The 24,223-nt window shown below is 37.0% G+C and overlaps 1 protein-coding gene across 1 annotated transcript in view; it reads right to left on the bottom strand.

The window, feature by feature from the left end:
* The window catches only part of SH3BGRL (SH3 domain binding glutamate rich protein like), an 80,430-nt gene that overhangs the window by 10,080 nt on the left and 46,127 nt on the right, over positions 1-24,223 (bottom strand). Inside the window, exons 2-3 of the mRNA XM_036305038.1 lie at positions 14,232-14,417; positions 9,822-9,902 (exon numbers count right to left, since the gene is read on the bottom strand). Coding sequence (XP_036160931.1) covers positions 9,822-9,902; positions 14,232-14,417 — 267 coding nt within the window. The remainder of the gene's footprint in view (positions 1-9,821; positions 9,903-14,231; positions 14,418-24,223) is intronic.

Genomic DNA, 24,223 nt, shown 5'->3' with positions numbered 1-24,223 from the left:
TCCTGTTCGACATAGTACTGGAAGTGCTAACCACAGTGATCAGACAAGAAGAAAAAATAAAAGGCATCCAAATTGGAAAAGAAGTAAAATCGTCATTATTCGCAGATGACATGATACTGTACATAGAAAACCCTAAAGACTCCATCAAAAAATTATTAGACTTGCCAAAACCGGTTTGGCTCAGCGGATAGAGTGTTGGCCTGCGGACTGGAAGGTCCCGGGTTCGATTCCGGTCAAGGGCATGTATCTGGGTTGCGGGCACATCTCCAGTGGGGGATGTGCAGGAGGCGGCTGATCGATGTTTCTCTCTCATCGATGTTTCTGACTCTCTATCTCTCTCCCTTCCTCTCTGTGAAAAATCAATAAAATATATTAAAAAAAATTATTAGACTTAATAAATGAATTTGGCAACGTAGCAAGATACAAAGTTAACAGCAAGAAATCTCTGACAATAGTGAACTAACAGAAAGAGAGGCTAAAAAAAAAATCCCATTTATCATTGCACCAAAAAAAATTAAGACACTTAGGAATAAACTTAACTAAGGAGGTAAAAGACCTGTACTCAGAAAACTACAGGACACTCAAAAAAGAGATAGAAGAAGACATAAACAGATGGAATAACATACCGTGTTCATGGATTGGTAGAATCAACATCATTAAAGTGTTTATACTACCCAAAGCAAACTACAGATTCAATGCAATCCCCATTAAAATACCAATGGCATATTTCACAGACCTAGAACAAACTCTCCAAAAATTCATCCGAAATAAATTTTAAAAAGACCCAGAATAGCTGCAGCAATCCTGAGAAAGAGGAACAAAGTAGGATGGATCTCAATACCAGATATAAAGCTGTATTACAAAGCCACTGTTCTCAAAACTGCCTGGTATTGGCACAAGAACAGACATATAGACCAATGGAATAGAATAGATAACCCAGAAATTGACCCAAAACTCTATGCTTAATTAATATTGACAAAGGGGGCAAGAGCATACAGTGGTGTCAAGACAATCTCTTCAAAAAATGGTGTTGGGAAAATTGGACAGATACATGCAAGAAAATGAAACTAGACCACCAACTTACACCATACACAAAAATAAACTCAAAATGGATAAAGGACTTAAACGTGAGACCGGAAACCATAAAAATCTTAGAGGAATCCACAGGCAGCAAAATCTCAGACATGCTAAAGCAATATCTTCACCGACACAGCTCCTAGGGCAATGGAAACTAAAGAGAACATAAACAAATGGGACTACATCAAAATAAAAAGCTTCTGCACAGCAAAAGAAACCATCAGCAAAACAACAAAAAAGTCAACTGCATGGGAGAACATATTTGCCAATGTTATCGCTGATAACAGTTTAATCTCCAGCATTTACAGGGTACTCATAAAACTTAACAAAAGGAAGATAAACAATCCAATCAAAGAATGGGCAATGGACCTAAATTGATACTTTTCAAAAGAGGACATAAGGAAGATCAAGAGACATATGAAAACATGCTCAAAGTCACTAATCATCTGAGAGATGCAAATCAAAACGACAATGAGCTACCATCTTACACATGTCAGAATGGCTATCATCAACAAATTAACAAATGAGAAGTGCTGGCGAGGATGTGGAGAAAAGGGAACCCTCATGCACTGCTGGTGGGAATGCAGACTGGTGCAGCCACTGTGGAGAACAGTATGGAGTTTCCTCAAAAAATTAAAAATGGAACTCCCATTTGACCTAGTGATCCCACCTCTAGGAATATATCCCAAGAGCCTAGAAACACCAATCAGAAATGATATATGCACCCCTATGTTCATAGCAGCACAATTTACAATAGCTAAGATTTGGAAACAGCCTAAGTGCCCATCAGTAGATGAGTGGATTTAAAAACGGTGGTACATCTATACAGTGGAATACTACGCTGCTGTAAAAAGGAAGGAACTCTAACGATTTGCAAAAACATGGATGGAGCTGGAGAGCATTATGCTAGGCAAAATAAGTCATTCAGAGAAAGATAAATATTACATGTTCTCACTCAGTTGTGGATTATAATGAACAACATAAACTGATGAACAAAAACAGATCTGGAGACTGAGAAGCACAGATCAGATGTTCAAACCTCAGAGGGAAGGTAGGGGAGGGTGGAGGTAAGGGGGGGAGAGATCAACCAAAGGGCTTGCATGCATACATATAAGCTTAACCAAAGGACACAGACACCAGGCGTTGAGGGCCTGAATGGGAGGGGCAGGCAATGGGGGGATAAGGACACATATGTAATACCTTAATCAATAAAAAGAAAATAAAATCCTTTTGCAATAATAATAAAAAACTGTGGTTCATCTACAGAATGGAATACTACACTGCTAAAAAAAAATAAAAAGGAAGTCTTCCCATTTGCAACAGCATGGATGGAACTAGAGAGCATTATGCTAAGCGAAATAAGCCAGTCAGAGAAAGATAAATATCACATGATCTCACTCATTTGTGGAATATAATGAAAAACATAAACTGGTGAACAAAAATTAATCCAGAGAGACAGAAGCATTGAACAGACTGTCAAACCTCAGAGGGGAAGCAGGGGACAGTGGAAGGGGGGGTAAGAGTTCAACCAAAGGACTTGCATGCATGCATATAAGCCTAACCAATGGACACAGAGACCAGGGGTGTGAGGGCATGAGTAGGGGGGTGAGGTGGAAATGCGGGGATAAGGACACATATGTAATACATTAATCAATAAATAAAAATAACACCTTGGGCTACAGAAAGGCATGCCTGAGCACTGCATACAGTATAATCACTGTGTCCTTGCCTTAGCACCTGCATATGGCAAATAGGCCTTGAACATCAAATTGGACTTGAACATCCAGTGTATCCTGCACAGGATTCCCACAGGTCCCCTTTTCTCTACATCTTCACCAGCATTTGTTGTTTGTTGATTTACTGTAGCCATTCTGGCAGGTGTGAGGTAATATCTCATTGTGGTTTTAATTTGCATATTTCTCACTACAGGCCTGGTGCACAAAATATGTGCACTTTGGGGGAAGGAGTCCCTCATCCTGGCCTGTGCCCTCTCACAGTCTGAGAGCCCTTGTGGGGGGATGGGGGGGAGAGTCCAACTGACAGCTTAGGTCTGCTCCCCATCAGTTGGACATTCTTAGTGCTGCTAAGGAGGCGAGATACACTCCTACCACCGCCTCTGCGCTCACCAGCCGTGAGCCCAGCTTCTGGATGAGTGGTGCTCCCACTGTGGGAGTACACTGACCACCAGGGGGCAGCTCCTGCATTGAGTGTCTGCCCCCTGGTGGTCAGTGAGCGTCATAGAGACTGGTCATTCCATCGATTTGCATATTAGCCTTTTATTATATAGGATTATATAGGATGATTAGTGACACTGAGCATTTTTCATATATCTCTTTGCCATTTGTATGTCCTCTTTGGAGAATTGTCTATTTAGGTCTTCTGCCCAATTTTTAATTGGATTGCTTGTCTTCATTTGGTTGAGTTGTATGTGTACTATATATATTTTGGAAATTAACCCCTTATCAGATGTATCATTGGCAAATATGTTTTCCCATACAGTGGGTTCCGTTTTAAGTTTGATGATGGTTTCTTTTGCTGTGCTGAAGCTTCTTATTTTGATGTCCATTTGCTTATTTTTTCCTTTGTTTCTTTGGTCCTAGGCATTGTATCAGTGAAAATTATGCTATGTGAAATGTCTGATATTTTGCTGCCTATGTTTCATTCTAGGATTTTCATTGTTTTGAGACATACATGTAAGTCTTTTATCCATTTTGACTTTATTCTTGTTTATATGGTAAATTTGTGCTGTAGTTTCAAATACTTTTGCATGTACTTGTCTAATTTTCCCAACATCATTTATTGAAGATACCATCTAACTCCATTGTATACTCTTGCCTCCTTTAGTAAATATTAATTCAGCATAATATCTTGGGTTAGTTTACGGGTTCTCTGTTCTATTCCACTGATCTATATTCCTATTCTAGTGCAAGTACCATGCTGTTTTGATTATAGTGAATTGGTAGTGTAGCTCGATATCTGCTATTGTGAACCCTCCAACTTTGTTCTTCTTTCTCAAGTTTTCTGTGGTTATTCAGGATCTTTTTTTGGTTCCATATAAATATTTGGAGTGTGTGTTCTAGATCTGTGAAATATGGCATTGGTATCTTAATGGAGATTATAATGAATCTATAGATTGCTTTGGGTAGTATTGACATTTTAATGATGTTGATTCTATCAATCCATGAACATGGTATATTCTTCCATTGCTTATATCCTCTCCTATCTCTTTATTCAACATTCTGTAGTTTTTTGAGTATAAGTATTTTACCTCCTTGGTTAAATTTATTCCCAAGTATCTTAATTTGTTTTTATTGCAATGGTAAATGTGATTTTTTTTTTTAGTTTCTCTTTCTGAACATTCAATATTAGTGTGTAAAAATGCCATCAATTTCTCAGTATTAATTTTGTATCCTGCTATATTGCTAAATTTATTTCTTAAATCTGGTAGTTTTTTGGTGGAGTCTTTTTTGGGGGGTGGTCTTTAGAGTTTTCTATGTACACTATCATGTCATTTGCTAATAATGATAATTTTACCTCCTCCTTTCCAATTTGGATGTCTTTTATTTTTTTCTCCTTGCCTAATTGTTGTGGCTAGTACTTCCAGTAGTATGTTTAATAAGAGTGATGAAAGCAGATATTTCTGTCTTGTTTCTGTTCTTACGGGAAATGGTTTTAGTTTATGCCCATTAAATATGGTGTTGGCTATAGGTTTCTCAAATACGGCATTTATTATGTTTAGGTATGGTCCCTCCATTCCCACTTTGCTGAGTGTATTTATTAAAAATGAGTGTTGTATTTTGTCAAATGCTTTTTCTGCATCAATTGATATGATCATGTGATTTTTGTCTTGCAATTTCTTTATGTGAGGTATCACATCTATTGATTTTCAAATATTGCACCAGCCTTGCATCCCTGGAATCAATCCTCCTTGGTCATGGTGTATTATTTTTTAAAAAATATTGCTGGATCTGATTTGGAAATATTTTGTTCAGGATTTTAGCACCTATATTCATTAGGGATATTGGCTGGTATTTTCTTTCTTTGTAGTATCTTTATCTGGTTTTAGAATTAGGCTTATGTTGGTCTCATGAAAAGAGCTAGGAAGTGTTTCTTTCTCTTGGATTCTTTTTGAATAGTTTGACTAGGTAGGTGCTAGTTTTGCTTTAAATATTTGGTAAAATACCCCAGTGAAGGCATACATGCCAGGGCTTTTGTTTGCTGGGAGGTTTTTGATTACTGCTTCAATTTCATCAGTAGTTATAATCCTATTCAAGTTTTCTCATTCTTCCTGGTTGCATTTTGGAATGTTGTATTTTTCTAAGTATTTTTCCATTTTGTCCAGGTTGTCCAGTTTGTTGACATATTGTTTATCATTGTTCATAATATTCTCTTACAATACTTTGTATTTCTGTGGTGTCAATTATAACTTCACCTTTTCATTTCTGATTTTACATATTTGGTTCCTCTATCTTTGTTTCTTGTTGATACTGGCTGAAGGTTCATCAATCTCATTTATCCTTTCAAAGAATCAGGTCTTATTTCCATTGATATATATATATATATATATATATATATATATATATATATATATATATATATATATATTAGTATATATGTCATTTATTTCCACTTGGATATTTATTATTTCCTTCCGTAATCTGGGCTTTTCTTTTGTTCCCTTTTTAATTCTTTAAATTGTAGGGTTAGATAGTGTGGGGAAATATGGGACTTATTGGAAAGTCTGTAAGGAGGATTCTCTTAAAGGTCAGAGGCCTCTAGGGGATTCTTGTCAAATGCAGCAGACCTTGCCTTGACTTTTCCAAACAAGTCTGAGCCCCTGGGTGTTTTGCTGGAATCTTTATGTTTAGACTTCAAAACATCCTTGTTTTAAAGACACTACAGATACATGTGTTTTCTCAAGGATACTTACCCTGCTAATAGTATCTAGAGGTTAATTTTAGTTCAAGCTGTTGCTATAATAAAAGCCTAAGGAGGCAGGTGAATGGGACTGTCTGTTTCCTTTAGCCAGACAGTCTCTTAGCCATCTTTTTCACAGAAACATGTGTCAGAGTAATCATTCATCCGTCACTTAGGGTCTGCTGGTCAGCCCCAGCAAGATAGTTTATTAGAAATTTTTCTTGTTTCTTGAGGTAATCCTGTAGTGATATGAACTTCCCTTTCAGGACTGCTTTCACTGTGTCCCATAGATTTTGAGTTGTTGTGTGTTCATTTTCATTTGTTACCAGGAAGATTTGATTTCTTCCTTGATCTCATTGATAAACCCTTCATTGTTTAATAACATGCTATATAGCCTCCATGTGTTTGAATGTTTTGGGGGTGTTTATTGTAGTTGATCTCTAGTTTCATGCCATTGTGATCAAAGAAGATGCTTGTTATTATTTAAATCCTCTTGAATTTTTAGAAACTTTGTGTCCTAACATGTGGCCTATATATAAGAATGCCCCATGTTCACTTGAGAAGAATGTATATTCTGCAGCTTTGAGGTGAAATGTTCTGTAAATTTCAATTAAATCCATTTAATCAAATGTGTATTTTAGGTTTGCTGTTTCCTTTTTGATTTTTTGTCTAGAACAGTGGTTCTCAACCTGTGGGTCGTGACTCCTTTGGCGGTCAAACGACCCTCTCACAGGGGTCGCCTAACACCATTCTGCATATCAGATATTTACATTACGATTCATAACAGTAGCAACAATACAGTTATGAAGTAGCAACAAAAATAATTTTATGGTTGGGCCACAACATGAGGAACTTTATTTAAAGGGCCAGAAGGTTGAGAACCACTGACCGTGGTCGGCAAACTGCAGCTCGCGAGCCACGTGCGGCTCTTTGGCCCCTTGAGTGTGGCTCTTCCTAAGCCTTAGGTGTACCCTAATTAAGTTAATAACAATGTACCTACCCATATAGTTTAAGTTTAAAAAATTTGGCTCTCAAAAGAAATTTCAATCGTTGTACTGTTGATATTTGCCTCTGTTGACTAATGAGTTTGCCTACCACTGGAGAAGAACTATTCAATGATGTCAGTGGGTGTTAAAGACCCTACTATGATTGTATTGCTGATGATATCTCCCTTAATATCCTCCAGAAATATTTTTATATATTTGGGTGCTCCTATATTAGATGCATATATGTTTACCAGAGTTATATCCTCTTGTTATATTGTTCCTTTTAGTATTATTAAGTGTCCTTCCTTATTTCTTGCTATGGCTTTCTCTTTGAAGTATATTTTGTCAGAAATGAATATTGCTACCCCAGCTTTTTTTTCTATTTCCTTTCACATGGAAAAAAATTTCCATCCCTTCACTGTCATCCTGTAAGTGAATTTTTTGTTCTGAGGTTGGTCTCTTGTAGACAGCATATATATGGGTCATGTTTTCTTATCCATTCAACTACCCTATGTCTTTTGATTAGAGCATTTAGGCCATTTACATTTAAAGTTATGATTGGTGGGTACTTATTTGTTGTCATTTTTATTCTCTTTGCATGTGTTCTCTCCCCCTCCTCTCTCTCTCTCTCTCTCTCTCTCTCTCTCTCTCTCTCTCTCTCTCTTTCTTACAATATTACTTAAGCATTTCTTGCAGTACTAGATTGGTGGTAATAAACTCCTTTTGTCATTTTTTTTGTCTGCAAAGCATTTTATTTCACATTCAATTTTGAATGATACACTTGCTGGATAGAGTAGTTTTGGATTCAGTCCCTTCATTTTCATTCCTGTGTATACTTCATGCCACTCCCTTCTGGCCTGAAGTGTTTGTATTGAGAAATCAGCTGAGAGTCTAATGGAGGTTCCCTTGTAGGTAACTTTCTGTCTCTCTTGCATCCTTTAAGATTCTTTCTTTGTTTCTAATGTTTGCCATTTTAATTATGATGTGTTTTTGTGTGGGTTTTGGGGGGCGGTTCATCTTGATTGAGACTCTTTGTTCCCTGGACTTGTGTGACTTTTTCCTTCACCAGGTTAGGGAAGTTTTATGTCATTTTTTCTTCAAACAGGTTCTATATTCCTCACTCAGATTCTTTCCCTTCTGGTACCCCCATGTTGTTACATTTCATGTTGTCCCAAAGCTCCCTTAAACTTCCCTGGTGTTTTTTTCCCAATTGCTACTCCAAATAGGTGGTTTTCTACTTTGTTTTCTAATTTGTTGATCCAGTCCTCAGCTTCTAATCTACTGTTGATTTCTTCCAGGGTATTCTTTATTGTAGTTATTTCATTTATGTCATTTTTCATTTCTGTTTGATTCTTATTCATGGTTTCATCCTTCTTTTCATGCTGGTGTAGTTCTCATTAAGTATTTATAGTTACCATTAAGTTCCTTGTAGTTCTCACTAAGTTGTTTGAACACCCTTATAGCCATTACTTTGAATTATTTATCTGAACACTTGCTTTCCTCCATTTCATTTAGTTCATTTTCTGTAAATTCTCCTTTTATTTCATTTGGAGGTTGTTTCTTTATCTCCCCATTTTAGCAGCCCTGCGGTCCAGGGAGTTGGGTGAGGCCAGCCAAGTCAAGGAGGCAGGCTCGTGTGTCTGAGAGTGTCAGGTCTCAGCTATGGGGCCAGTGTCAAGGTGGCCAGGCTGGTTGTCCAGGATTTCCTTGCCAGGCACAATGATTTTTGATGGAAGGTTCATGTATCTTGGGATGTTTTGTCATGGTGGCAGGTCCAGGAGCACCACTTCAAGTCACTAAGGCCTGCTGTCCAGGGGTTCCAGGTCGGGCATGCCAGAATGGGGAAACAAGTCTGTGCATCCAGGTTGGCTGTATGTCAAGTTGGTGAAGCAGGCCACATGCACTGCATATTAAGGAGTGGGTGCAGGCCACGCATACCATTCCTCAAAATGTGGGGGTGGGTAGGGCACTCCAATCATCAAGGGGGCTGAGCAACCAAGTTCATCTCTAGACAAGGGCTAGACACTCACTTCCTTTATGGGGCAGGGTGGGCAGGGCCCTCTGCTGATGAAGGGGGTGGGTCTGGCTGGACTTGTTGCTCCTCAAGGCCTCCTGGTGAGCAGGGCACTCCTATTTTCAAGGGGGTGGGGTGGCCAGGTGTGCCCTATTTACCTATTTTTATTTTACTTTTTAATCCTCACCCTGCATTTACTTCTCCTTCCCACTGGACCTGACAAAGGTATATTTAAAGTCCAGAGTTCTGAGACATTTCATTATGTAGGCAATTTAATTTTTGATTCTTTTCTTTAAATGATCTTCATGGGAATACTGCCACTTGAAATATTTTTTTTGTTGCCAGAGGAAAAGGTCCAAATTTAGCCAGCAATTTTGTGACCAGTTTTGAAACTCAAATGTCCTCAGTTAATTTGAATGGATGACTCTAACATTTGCCTCACACAAAGACAATAGATGCTGCCAAGAAGATTACTATGAACTAAGACACTTTATGTCGATGTAGAACCATGAATGGCAGCTAGAATAATGGAGTCTTTAAAATGCTTACCACTTATTTGCAAATGGGTTAATGAGAAATTTGCTGCCTTGATAAGATTGATGAAGAAGCCACTCTACCTACTTCTTACGCACATACTAGTACATATATATTTGATTATGCACATCTGACTACCCTACTAGGGATTAAGTGCATGCAGAGCAGGAACATTTCCTTTCAGTTATGTTGCCTGGCCTCTGGCTTAATCTGAGTACTTAATAAAGGTAGAAATCTTACAATTAAAATATCTCAGCAGCAATAAAGTGGCCTATAAAACAGGAAAATCATACCTTTGAACCTGGTGGGGCGGTCAAGCCTAAAAAGGCATACACTGCATTATTTTCTCTGGCTTCAAAGAAGGCATCATAGTCCTCGTTGGAAAAAAAAAAAGGTAAGAAGAATTAGCAATATGCAACGAAAAAATAAATAAATAAAAAGGAAGAAAAAGAGGACATTTATTTAAAATAGCTTGACAAGTCAACCTCCGTGGTAGCAGCAGGCTAACTAACTTCCATAATGCTAGAATTATGAAAAGATAATAAAGAGGCAAGGCTTAGAAGATACGCTGTTCTGTTGGGCAAAAACTGCAAAATGGCTTATTCCGCATCACACAGAATTGAAATCTGTCTTTGGGAAAGCAGCTTTCTCCACAGCCCAAAGGAGTTTACCAGTAAGAGGTTATTTATTCTGGCATGAATTTGTTGTTCCAGTTTCCCATTATTTTTGTTCTATTATTTATTAGGTAGAGGTGTCCTCAGAGCCTATGGTAGACCATATATTTGCTAGATATGCCCAAGGCCATAAGAATATTAAATTTGTGCTGTCTTTGGAGGAAGTGAATATGATTTTCATGAAATATGACCAGAAGAGCAAACAAGCTACTAAAAGGTTCCTATCTGGTGAGCCGAGCAAGCGTCATGTGACTGAATTTGGTTGGGCTTTCTTTATACTGTCATCCTCTAAGCCACCAAATATTTTCCAAAAATAACAAGTAAAATACCCTAAATTTGACTATGGAGTTACTAACACACCTATTTTGGAAACAGAGCCACTATCTATACGTGGCCTTAGTTTGTTTGATTTAAAATAGAGATAAGCTTAGCATTTAACGGATATAATTAACACTCAATATGCTGGATTCTCTAGAGATTGCCTCACTAACAGATCACAGTGTTATAGGGTTCTTTTCTAGCATGTATAGTTCTTGGTATCTGAAGAATCTGGAGGTATAAAGTTGAGAGCCTCTCAAGCCATTGGTGACCCTAAATTTGAGCCCCACCCCATGATACATCAGAATTTCTCCCTTATTTAGGGATTATAGTCAGAATTGTTTAGAGCCCCTAGTATCTCCACAAAGATTGACTCAAATCATCTTTTTGTGTACCCTAGATGTTGACAAAGGAATAAACCCTAAATAACAGGCATATATGAGCCTCCTATACTCTTTGAGTTTACTATTCAAAAGTGAAACTAACTGGATCTTGATACTAGTTCCATACTGAGACACATGATCTATAAGCTACTCAAGGTAAACAAACAATACAGATCATATCTATACTTAATCACTTTGAAATAACCTCAAAATGCTAGTTAAAAGAATCTAACAAGAGATATTTCTTACTAACATCAAAGCAATAAAAACATTTATCATTCTTTAAAATTATGGGAAAGAAAGCAGGTCTTCAGCTTTATTGAAATCTGATAAAAATGCTATGTAGGGGACTCTTTCGTCTTTCTTTCAAGTGTTTTAGTATCAAAGTATATTATGATTTTTTGGCCTTGGACTTAGCAAACAAACAGACTTGTAACTCTGAAAGAAAAGAACACTGGTTTCTCAATTAAGCCAGATTAAATAATTTAGTCAGCAAATATATATTGAGCACCTACTATATTCCAATCACTATTCTTGGTGCTAAGAATATAAGAGTAAACAAAACAGACTGTGACATAGTCTGCTTCTTATATAGGAATTCTCTTGAGAAAAAATAAAGATAATTTATTTACATCTCTGATATTCCAATAACATTAATACAGAATGTATTATACCACATGTTGGTATAATATTATTTATTATTTCATGGAAATGTGTTTTAGTTATCCATATAGAAGCATAGCTCTTTCAGAGCAAAGCTTACTTTATAAATTTTGTATCTTTTATATCAGAGTCTCATGTATATATATAGGGTAGTTGTTTCAGTCACATTCCAGTCTGGAAATAAGAACCTAAGCTACCATAGTTAAGTGTTTCTCACTTAACTAAGGAGGTAATTTTTCCCACAGAGACATCTGGCAAAGTCTGGAGATATGTTTTCACAAATGTAAGCGTGCTACTGGAATTCAAGGATAGAAACCTGGGTTGCTGCTAAACATTTTACAATGTTTAGAGCAGTTGCTCACAGCAAAGAATTGTCCAACCCATAATGTCAGTAGTGCCAAGATTGAGAAACCTTGAGATAGTTAAAACAGGCAATTTAATATGAAGAACTACTTAGAAAAGATAAAAAATCTGAAAGGCAAACAGGTGATGGTGAGACAACCCAGAGATTAGCAAACAACAGGAAGCTGCTACCAAATCTAGGGCAAAAGGAAAGAATAAAGAGGTGATATTACAGGACCCAGGAGCTGGGGTACCTGGTAGAGCTGGTACCATAAAGGAGATTCAGTCACTGTCATGGATCATCCAGATAGAAAGGAGGAGGATACTTTGGTTTTTCCTCTCCTCCTGCCCTCCATTCTTCAAACTAGTACCTCTTATTATCAGCCAAACCTAATAGGCAGCCAGTTGGCAATGTAGATTAGAAAATTTAATTTGCTGTGGTCAGACCCACCACATAATGGAGCAAGAAAAGAAAGAAGATGGAAACTTTGAATAAACAAGAAAATAAATAATGCAGTGATTTAACAGAAAGTATAAGAGCTTCAAAGCAAGGCATATCTAGATTTAAATCCTAGCTTCATCACTTATTGTGTAATTTAGGAAGTCAGTTAAACACTTCTAGGCCTCAATTTCTTCATCTATAGAATAAGAACAATTACCTATGTCAGGGGATTAGTATGAGAACTGAGATATAATACACACAAAACATGTAGCACAATAGATGACATGCAATATTTTTTGTATGAAAGCTTGCTATATACTCTTCTAAGTGTCTGTATAGGGACAAATCTTCATTCTTATTGTTTTTAAACTCCTAACTCAGTGCCTGGCATCCAGGAAGTACTCACTAGAAGTTGGATTCCTTTTCCACTAAGAAATGTTTATGCATTTGGTTGAGTCTCACTCTCTTGCCCCTTCCTTTCCATCTTCCCATTTCTCAGTGATTCTTGCCATATTTCTATAACATACCCCATTCTCTTGCAGTGTGGCTTCACAAGGAGAAATAAACCAGGTAAATGTGGTTTCTCAAATGTTACCCTTATAACCCAAAATGTGTTTGTTTTCAAAAGTCAAACAAATTGAAATGTCCGTTTTAAAAAGGAGAGGTTAAGATAATATATGCTGCTTTAGATTGGACTGTATGACCCCTGAGGTCTTTTTCAACCACTCTAATTCACCAATTTTCAGAAATTTCAAATATAGAGGAAGTGAGATTTCAATATCTAAATGGATAGCACACTTGCCTTTTCCTTATCTGTAGTTTGGCTATGTTTGCAGCGACAGATGAAATTTTTAGGCCCCCCTCCTCAGAAGTGACTAAAGACAAACACTTCTGTGCCAATAAACTCAAGTTTGTCACACCCATCCCTTATAAGATTTGAACTGGTCCATGAAAAGATCCCCACCAAAAAGTGTCTGTTTCACTCCTGTATAAACCTATGAGCTAGAAGATATGGATTGCTGGCTCTAAAAAGATCTGTTCCTCAATAATGCTAATTCTGAGGATATAGCAATGCAAACAGTTCTCTATTGGAAATTCTTATGGCCCTTACTTATGCTTTCTCTACCATGACTTCAGAACTATTCTCTGATTGTTTCAGGTATGTATGATTCTTCCCACACCCCACTCCTAATCAGCTCCTTAAGAGAAGAGTCTGTGTCTTATTTAGATTTCTACTTGCCATTGTGCTGCCTAGAATAGCCATAAACTACAAATTGTACTTGAATATACAATTAATAACGTATTAAGGAAAATGCTCCATGGTTTAAATGAAGACTAAACAAAATAGCATATTTGAAAGCACCAGTCAAAAAGCAAAGAAAAAGAAAAAGAAAAAGAAAAAAGAAAAATATTTTCTCTCATTTCTTACATTAGTTCAATGAGCTGAATTAAAACTTTAACAAAATTCATTAATGATACCAAAATAAAAGTATTTACTAGTTTTAAGCAGGAAATAAGACATTCCTCTTTTTTTTTAACTAATGTTAATCTAAATAAGTCAAACGGCTGACCTCTTTCCAGAGACGCCTTCATGGACGTACCGGAAACATTAATACAATTGTTCTTGTTGGAATTGAGATGAAGAAATGTAAAATTATATGTTCAAAATCTGTATTTCTACATTTACAGGTAATTTTGATGGATCACTTCATTTACCTCCTAGTCATCAGCAAAATACCTCAGCTGCCTATGATGGATGCAAAGAATGAACAAGAGAAATGATTGTATGCATATCTAGGCAAGAGAGTGAAATGGATAGGATGGATTTGAGCAAATCCATTTGAAAAACACACACACCAAGTATTTAAATTGATTCCTTACCCCACGGTACTGGCTTTCATTGAAAATTTGAGGTGGTAGGGGGTACCCCGTAGCTGGTCGACTGTTTTCAGGTACATTTTCTCTCATCCACTTCCGATTTTCTTCATTGGCAGCAATATCTTTTTCTTCAAATCCTATTTTGTTAGCTTCTAAAAAACCAAGCACATCCTGCTGTTTCTTCTTAATCTAGGACCCAAAGGACAATAAACTATATTACTGAACAAAAAGCTTCTATTATTTTCAAATTCAACAAAAGTCAGTGTTTGTGAACTAGCATAAATGAACTCAGACATGGATCAAGATTTATGGTTTCACAGAAGACACATGGTTTTCCCACTTTATTATTTTGTTGTTAACAATGTCTCACAAGTGGATTGAAGAGCTTTCAGATGACAGATCCTTTTATCAACCTGAATTTTTCTTTTTCTAGAAAATTTCCCACATCTAATGAGCAAAAATAAGGCTAGATGATGCATATCAATAACCTAAAATGCAGTTAATGCAAAAGTGTGAGTGGTAGGAAGCTTTGTTTTCTGGTTATCTACAAGCTTTTCTTAATTTCAGCCCTTGTTGAAAATCTTCACAAACAATCCAAGTCTACTACCTATCTTAATAAGCATCATGTAATGAACAGAAATAAATACTTCCTTGAGAATGTTACAAGCCTCAGAGTCACTCTATGCTTCAATGTTCATAGTTTACAACAGAAACTGAATGAGAAGATATAACCTAAGTCTCCTTGTATACTAAGTCTGGAATATACTTGTACCACTCATTAGTCATTAACATGTGTTGCTAAGGGGTCTTTCATGTGTATCTGTGCTACTTCTTCAGCTAGGTTAACAGGTAGAGATAATATAATTATTTTGCCTCTTAATCATACCTAAAAGAGAGTTTTAAGATAGTAAAATTAATACTATTTAGTTAGGCTTCTCCTCTAATATGCATTTATTTTAGAATGTTAATTCACACTTCTATGGTAATTTGTCCAAACTTAAATCTCTTACTTAACATTTCGGAGGTACAGAGCATAATAAAAAAATTATTCATGGAGTCACAGTAAAAAGAAACATGGAGTAGAATAATCAGAAAAAATAAAATCAAAATAAGCAGTCTTCCCAATGGAAATAAAAATACAAAATAATAAAGCTTCCATACAGTTAAGTCCTCTATGGAATTACACCCCCCCAACACACACATACATGCATACACAGAGATTTGTATTTTTGTCCTTCTAACTTGCTTGTGTGTAAGTAATTTTCTCTCTCATCACATAACTCCAGAGAAAAAAATTCTCAATTTCTCCGAATAAGAACTGAAATTTCCATAGGCTATTTAGATCAGAGTATAGAATGCCCTTCTTTAAAGACCAGTAATTTTTCCAACAGGAATCATATTTCCTTATTAGCTTATAAAATCAAACTTTCAGTCCTAAATATAACATATACTCCCTTTTTAATTTTTATAAAAATCAATGTAAAAGTCAAATAATCAGGAGTGAATGTCTAATGGACTAGACCAGTGATTTTCACATGTTGTGCCACAAGAATTTTTAAAACATGGAATACCTGACTATTTAGTCAGGGGCCCTGACCTTTTTTCCCTTAGATTGTCAGATTAAAAAAAATGACAACAGCCAACACAATTGCCATCTGGTGTTAATGAATCAAAATTATACCCATTTTTGTCAGATTGGCAAAAAAAGAATATATATTTTGGTGTGCCAGATAATTTTAGTAATAAGTATATGTGTCCTGAGATGAAATGTTGAAAATTTCTGGACCAGAAGCTTCATAGAAGGTTCAGTTAAATCAGTGGTTTTTAATCTCCATAATGCAACAGGAAGTGTTCAGTTAGTATAAATTTTATCAAGTAATTTATCTACTATTTGCATATTTACAAATTTAAGTAGGTATAAAGATGCCCCTAAATATGGTACTTTGAGTCACTTGCTATTTGCAACAGTTGGTTTTAAATTAATGAAGAGGTAACATTTAGCTAACATGCTAAAAATTATACATGGCCCTGGGTTAAAGTCATCTGTCATGTTTGTGTGAGAAAAAGGGCAGAAGACCTTTGAGATAAATTACTCTGAAGCCTTCTTACTTTAGTGAATGCTTACTATATTGAGAGCAGTGTTCTTTCTGCTGAGTTAAGATGGTGGCCAGGCTTGTTATCACTGGGCATTGTAGTATAACTTCACTGATATCTTTACCCTCCAGCCATCATCTCTGGACCACAAGTATTCATCCCATGCTCTGGAACTACCTGACAATAAGTACACATACTTCCTATAATGCTCTACACCTCCATAAGGCTGAAAAGAATGGGCCATAATAACACTTTTTAGTAGGTTCTGTCTTGTCAAATGTGAAAATTTGTTCAGTTTTGAATCTTTGGGGAATGTTAAAAAAATTTCTCCTAACTTGATCATATCTGTAAGTCCAAAATTTCAAATAGCAAATTTATTCTAACAAAGGATATTTTATATCTAAAGAGTTATTGCTTTTGTTATACACCTACAAGCACAAGTTCACTACAACATATCTTGATAAAGGGGCTTCAGGTGGTGCTAATTTCCTAATTTCCCAATGGGACTTAAAATAAAAGGACACAGTAAATATAGGTGACTGAAAATCATAAAATGCAAGAAAAATTAGGAATGGGTATCACAAGGGTTTACTAAGGAATACAACTCACATTTCCTACAGAAAAAAATTAATTTGCACTACCAAGTAGACAATGACACTGTCCAGAAATTTAAATCAATCTTCTTCAAAGAGCAAATCATACCCTTCACCTCCACTCAATGAATGTCCAGTATTTCTTCTCAGATGTCCGGGTTTAAAATTCAAGGTATCCTTCCCTCCAAAGATACAGAGAGGGCTACTGAGGAATGTTACCTAGAGGGAAGTTACTTTCCAGCTAGCCTCAGTAAGCTTTTTGTCAGTCATGACAAGGGTAAAATAAATTTCTTTTAAATGAAGGAAACTGACAAGGTGTCTGTATGTGCTTTAAAATGGTCCAGTGTGAATATTCAACTTTCAATGGATTACTGAAACTTTAATAACCATGCTTCAATTGGGAAAACAAGTAATTTTCATAGAGTGCCAATCTAGCATAAAACGTTTAATAAATGTGAGGTTTTATATTGTGGTTTTTGTTTTTTTTTTAAATTTCTTCCCCTTTATTGATTAAGGTATTACAAATGTGTCCTTATCCCCCATTGCCCCCCACCCCCCAATCCTGCCCTCACCCTCACCCCCTGCTGTCTGAGTCCATTGGTTATGCTTATATGCATGCATACAAGTCCTTTGGTTGATCTCTCCCCCTTACCCCCACCCTCCCCTACTTTCCCTCTGAGGTTTGAGCATCTGATCAATGATTCACTGTCTCTGGATCTGTTTTTGTTCATCGGTTTATGTTGTTCATTATAACCCACAAATGAGTCACAGCATGTGATATTTATCTTCTGACTGACTTATTTCACTTAGCATAATGTTCTCCAGCTCCATCATGCTGTTGCAAATGGTAGGAGTTCCTTCCTTTTTACAGTAGTATAGTATTCCATTGTGTAGATGTACCACAGTTTTCTAATCCACTCACCCACTGATAGGCACTTAGGCTGTTTCCAGATCATAGCTATGGAATTGTTTTTATTTTTTTATTTTCTCTTTTGGAGAGTTTATTATTGGTGTATAAAAATGCTATCAATTTCTGGATGTTGATTTTGTATCTTGCTACCTTGCTTAATTCATTTATTATGTATAGAAGTTTACTGGTAGAGTTTTTAGGGTTTTTTATGTACAATATTATGTGATCTGCAAATAATGACAGATTTACTTCCACCTTTCCAATTTGGATGCCTTTTGTCTCTTTTACTTGTCTGATTGCTATGGTAAGGAATTCCAGCACTATGTAGAGTAAGAGTGGTGAAAGTGGACATCCTTGTCTTGTTCCTGTTCTTAAGGGAAACATTTTTAGTTGTTGTCCATTGAGTATTATCTTAGCTGTAACTTTGTCATATATGGCCTTTATTATGTTGAGGTATGATCTCTCTATTCCCACTTTCCTGAGAGATTTTATTAAAAAGGGTGATGAATTTTGTCTAATGCTTTTTCTACATTAATTGATATGATGTGATTTTTATCTTTCATTTTGTTTATGTGATGTATCACTTTTATTGATTTGTAATTATTGTACCAGCCTTGCATCACCAGAATAAATCTCACTTGATTATGGTGGATGATCTTTTTAATATATTACTGGATCCAATTTGCTAATATTTTGTTGAGGATTTTAGCATCTGTGTTCATCTGGGATATTGGACTGTAATTCCTTTCTTTGTAGTATCTTTATCTGGTTTTGGAATTAGGATGATGCTGGCTTCATTAAAATAGCTTGAAAATGTTCCTTCCTCTTGAATTTTTTGGGATATTTTGAGGAGGGTAGATGTTAGTTCTTCTTTCAATGTTTGGTAAAATTCTCCTATAAATCCATCTGTTGCAAGACATTTAGTTAGGAGTTTTTTACTGCTTCAATTTTATCAGTTGTTATTGGTCTACTCAGGATATCTGATTCTTCCTGATTGAGTTTTGGAAAATTGTACATTTTGGGGAATTTGTCCATTTTGCCCAGTTTGTCCAATTTATTGGCAAATAGTTTTTTATAGTATTTGTTTACAATCCTTTTATTTCTATGGTGTCTGTTGTTATAGCACCTCTTTCATTTTTCAATTTATTTATTTTGGTCCTCTCTCTTTGTTTCTTAATGAGCCTGGCTAGGGGTTCATCAATCTTGTTTTTCTTTTCAAAAAACCAGCTCTTGGATTCATTTATCTTTTGTACTGTTTTATTAATCTCTACTAGAGGCCTAGAGACCTGGCACCGCCCACTGGCCAGCCCCGCCCCCTGGTCACCACGACCAGTCACCTCCCACTGCATTGAGCATCTGCCCCCGGTGGTCAGTGTGCATCATAGCACAGGTCATTCTGCTGGTCACTCCGCCGTTCTGTAGATTTATATATTAGGGTTTTATTATATAGGATGTCATTTATTTCTGCTCTGATTTTTTTTTTTCTCTTATTTCTGCTCTGATTTTTATTATTTCCTTCCTTCTACTTCTTCTGGGCTTTTCTTGCTCTTCTCTTTGTAATTCATTTAGTTGTGAGGCTAAATAGTTTATTAGTGCTTTCTCTTGTTTCTTGAGATAGGCCCTGTAATACTATCAACTTCCCTCTCAACAGTGCTTTCACCTTGTCCCATAGGTTTTGGGGTTTTGTGTGTTCATTTTTACTTATTTCTAGGAAGCTTTTAATTTCTTGCTTTATCTAATTAGTAACCCATTCATTTTTTTAATAGCATGCTATTTAGCCTCCATGTTGTTGACTGTTTTTTATTGTACTTGATTTCTAACTTCATGTCATTGTGTTCCAAGAAGATGCTTGGAATTACATACATCTTCTTGCATTTGTATAGACTTTGTGTCCAAACATGTGGTCTATCTCTGAGAATGTTCCATGTGTGCTTGAGAAGAATGTATATTCTGTTGCTTTGGGATGAAATATTCTGTAAGTATCAGTTAGATCCATATGATCTAGTGTGTTATTTAAGGACTCTGTTTCCTTGTTGATTTTTTTTTGTCTGAAAGATCTATCCAGTGGTGTCAGTGGGATGTTAAGGTCCCCTACTATGACTGTATTGCTGTTAATCTCTCCCTGAAAGTTCATCAAGAGTTTTTATGGCCCTTGCCAGTTTGGCTCAGTGAATAGACCATCATCCTGCAGACCAAAGGGTCCCAGGTTCAATTACCATCAAGGGCATGTACCTTGGTTGCAGGCTCCTCCCTGGCCTGGGCTCTGGTCTGGGCTCATGCAGGAGGCAATCAATCGATGTGTTTTTCTCACATCTATGTTTCTCTCTGTCTTTCCCTCTCTCTTCTACTCTCCCTAAAAATCAATGGAAAAATATTCTCGGGTGAGGATTAACAAAAAACAAACAAAAAGAGTGTTTTGTTTTGTTTTTTATGAACTTGGGTGTTCCTATATTGGGTTCATATATATTTACAAGGGTTATATTTTCTAGTTAAATCATTCCCTTTAGTATTATGTAGCAGCCTTATTTGTCTCTTGGTATGGGTTTTGTTTTGAACTCTATTTTGTCTGATTTGACTATTGCTACCCCAGCTTATTTTTCCTTTCCATTTGCATGGAATAAATTTTCCATCCCTGCTCTCTTAGTCTGTATCTTTTGTTCTGATGTGGGTCTCTTGTAGACAGCATATATATGGGTCATGTTTTCTTATCCATTCCATTACCCTATGTCTATTCACTGGAGCATTTAATCCATTTACATTTAAGGTTATTATTAATAAGTATTTATTTATTGCCATTTTTATTTTCTTTATGCCTATGATCCTCTTTCTCTCATTTTCTTCTTAAAGCAGTGCTCTTAACATTTCTTGCATTGCTGCTTTGGTGGTAATTTACTCCTTTAACCTTTTTTTTTTTTTTAATCTGGAAAGCTTTTTATTTCATCTTCAATTTTAAATGATAGCCTTGCTGAATACGGTAGTCTTAGATTTAGTTCCTTGCTTTTCATCACTTTGAATACTTCATGCCTGAAGTGTTTCTATTGAAAAGTCAGCTGACATTGTAATGGGAATTCCTTTGTAGGTAATTTTCTGTCTCTCTCTTGCTGCCTTTAAGATTCTTTCTTTCCATTTAATGTTTGTCATTTTAATTATGGTGTGTCTAGATGTGGAACTCTTTAGGTTTATCTTGATTGGGACTCTCTGTGCCTCCTGAACTTGTGTGACATTTTCCTTCACCAGGTTGGGGTAGTTGTCTTACATTATTTCTTTAACCATGGTTCTGGTCCTTGCTTACATCCTTCCCCTTTTGGTATTCCTATAATGCAGATGTTGTTATGTTTCATGTTGTCTCAGAGCTCTCTTAAGCTATTCCTGCTTTTTAATTACTTTTTTCTATTTGCTGCTCTAATTGGGTATTTATTTCTACCTTGTCTTCCAAATCACTGGTTCGATCTTCTGCTTCATCCAATCTACTTTTAATTCCTTCCAGTGTGTTCTTGATGTCAGAAAATGCATTCTTCATTTCTGTTTTGTTCCTGTTCATGGCCTCTATCACATTGTTGCAATTTGCACTAAGTTCCTTAAGCATTTTTATAACCACTGCTTTGAACTCTATGTCTGATAGGTTGCTTATCTCCCTTTCATTTAGTTCTTTTTCTGGACATTCTGTCTTTTTCCTTCATTGGGAGGTTCTTTGTCTCCCCATTTTATCTGTCTTTTTGTATTTGCTTCTTTGTATTACATAGACCTACTATTGCTCCCAATCTTTGTGGGATGGCCTATGTATGAACTGTCTTGAGAGGTCTAATGCTACAGTCTCTTTGTTCACCTGAGCTAGATGCTCTAGGCATGCCCCTTGTGTGTGTTATTTGGGTTCTCCAGTTAAAATTGGGACTTGATTGTTGATGTCCCATTCATGGAAGTGATCTCCCCTCCGAACTGCTGCCAGTGAAGTTCAACCCTAATGTCATCATACCAGCTAAAGATCTGCAGCCTCTTCAGTCTCCTCAAGTCCACAGTTCAATAAGTCTGAGTCAGGGAAGGCTACATCCATCTCATGGCCTTCAGCACAATTCCTGCCCCTGATTCCTGGTGGTGGAGCCTAACAGCTGGGCTCTAAAGTGGTTGTGGTAACACAGTAGTAGTGCTAGCAGGTGAGTGCACCACAGGGGCAAAAGCTCTGCTGTGTCAGTGGTGGTTGCATGGAGGTGGCACAGTGTCCAGGCTGGGTACCTTCAGGCACACGGGTTCAGGCTGAGAGCATGCCAGGCATGCAGAGGACCCACCAGTGTCTGTTGCAGTCATGCAGGTCTGGGTTGTTACCTCTGTAGGCACGCTAGGTCTGGGGCAGGATGAGTCTGGATGGTGGTGAAGCTTGGTGTCTAGCTGCTGCAGCTCCCCACATCCTCAAGGAGGACCTTGTAAAACCTTCAAGATGGTGCACCCTGACTGGCTTATTTCACTTAGCATAATGCTCTCCAGTTCCATCCACGCTGTTGCAAATGGTAAGAACTCCTTTTTTACCACAGCATAGTATTCCATTGTGTAGATGTACCACAGTTTTCTATCCACTCACCTACTGATGGGCACTTAGGCTGTTTCCAAATCTTAGCTATGGTGAATTGTGCTGCTATGAACATAGGGGTGCATATATCCTTTCTAATTGGCGTTTCTAGTTTCTTGGGATCACTGGGTCAAATGGGAGTTCCATTTTTAGTTTTTTGAGGAAACTACATACTGTTCTCCACAGTGGCTGCACCAGTCTGCATTCCCACCAGCAGTGCACAAAGGTTCCTTTTTCTCCACATCCTCTCCAGCACTTATCATTTGTTGATTTGTTGATGACAGCCATTCTTACAGGTGTGAGATGGTACCGCATTGTTGTTTTGAAGATAAATATCACATGATGTCACTCATTTGTGGAATACAATGAACAACATAAACTGATGAACAAAAACAGATCCAGAGATAGAGAAGCATCGATCAGACTGTCAAACCTCAGAGGGAAGGTAGGGGAGGATGGGGTAAGGAGGAGAGATCAACCAAAGGACTTATATGCAAGCATATAGGCCTAACCAATGGACACAGACAACAGGGGGGTGAGGGCATGAGTGGGAGGAATAGGGGGTAACGGGAGGATAAGGACACATATGTAATAACTTAATCAATAAAAATATTTTAAAAACTGGGAAAAAATAAATAAACTGCAAATAAAAAAATAAAAAATAGAAAAAGATGGCGTGCTCTCCAAGCTAGAGCTGTGCCCAGGAAATGGCTATGGTGGTAGCAGCAGCTCCTTTTGGTAGTTGTGTGGGGTTCTGCAACTGTCAGTTGTAGGCGCATGGGATCTTGCTGCTGTTCACTTAGGTGTGCGGCCTGGGCATTGTCTGCAGTGATCTCTGGTGGGCTGGTGTGTGCAGGGTCTTGTTGCTGTTACTGTTCACTTAGGTGCGGGGACCAGCATTGTCTGCGGGGAAGGGGGTGTGCATAGGGTCTGAGTTATGTCCTTGGGGTGTACCCGCACAAGGGGTCCAGGGTGGGGTGCCTGTGTGTTCAGACCCCAGCCATGGTTAGTCTGAATCTGACGCTTTTTTAAAAACTTTGTTATTGTTGACACTATTACAGATGTACCATGCCCCCTTTTTCTCACCTCCACCCAGGCCCGCCATCCCCTCTTCCCTCTGGCCATCATCATGCTGTTTTCTGTGTCTATGGGTTATGCATATATTTTCTTTGGCTAATCCCTTCTATTTCTTTCATCCAACTCTTTCTCCCCTTCCCCTCTGACAGCTGTCAGTCTGTTCCATGTATCCACGCCCCTGTTTCTATTTTGTTTGTCAGTTTATTTTGTTCATTAGATTAATGAACACTGACAGAGGTTCCCACTATAATGCACAAAAATCTAAAATGATTATTCAAAATTATATTTAGTAGCAATTTCAACAGTATGTCTTGGGTGCCTATTACATGTGCAAAAATTTTATTTTAGGTTCTCTTACATGCCTAAAGAAAAATAGCAGAAATTCCTATGCAGGTTTATAATCTAAAGGGAGGGATTAGACATAGCTATATTAAAAAGTTCAATTACAACATGAAATTTAAATATGAAGCTAAGACAACCATCGATACAAGATAGTTAGGTGAGAGAGGCCTAGTGAATGACAAAGCCAGTGATTGTAAAAAAAAAAAAAAAAAAAAAAACTAAGAAAGAACAAATGCTTATTGCTATTATTGATGCCATTTAGATTAAGCTTAATAATAATAGCACAAATTCTATATACTACATCCATGATGCAATTTTTAGTTTCAGTGAAAGGATGATGTAAAGTTTAATATAACTAGCCATTTGTGAAAACTGAGCCAACAAAAGAATATTGCACCAGAGCAATGAAGATATGGTA

This window comes from Myotis myotis, unplaced genomic scaffold, assembly GCF_014108235.1.
Source record: "Myotis myotis isolate mMyoMyo1 unplaced genomic scaffold, mMyoMyo1.p scaffold_m19_p_4, whole genome shotgun sequence".
In the NCBI taxonomy this organism is placed as follows: domain Eukaryota; kingdom Metazoa; phylum Chordata; class Mammalia; order Chiroptera; family Vespertilionidae; genus Myotis; species Myotis myotis.
The sequence above is the reverse complement of the archived record's forward strand: the minus strand, read 5'-3'. Positions and strand labels throughout refer to the sequence as shown.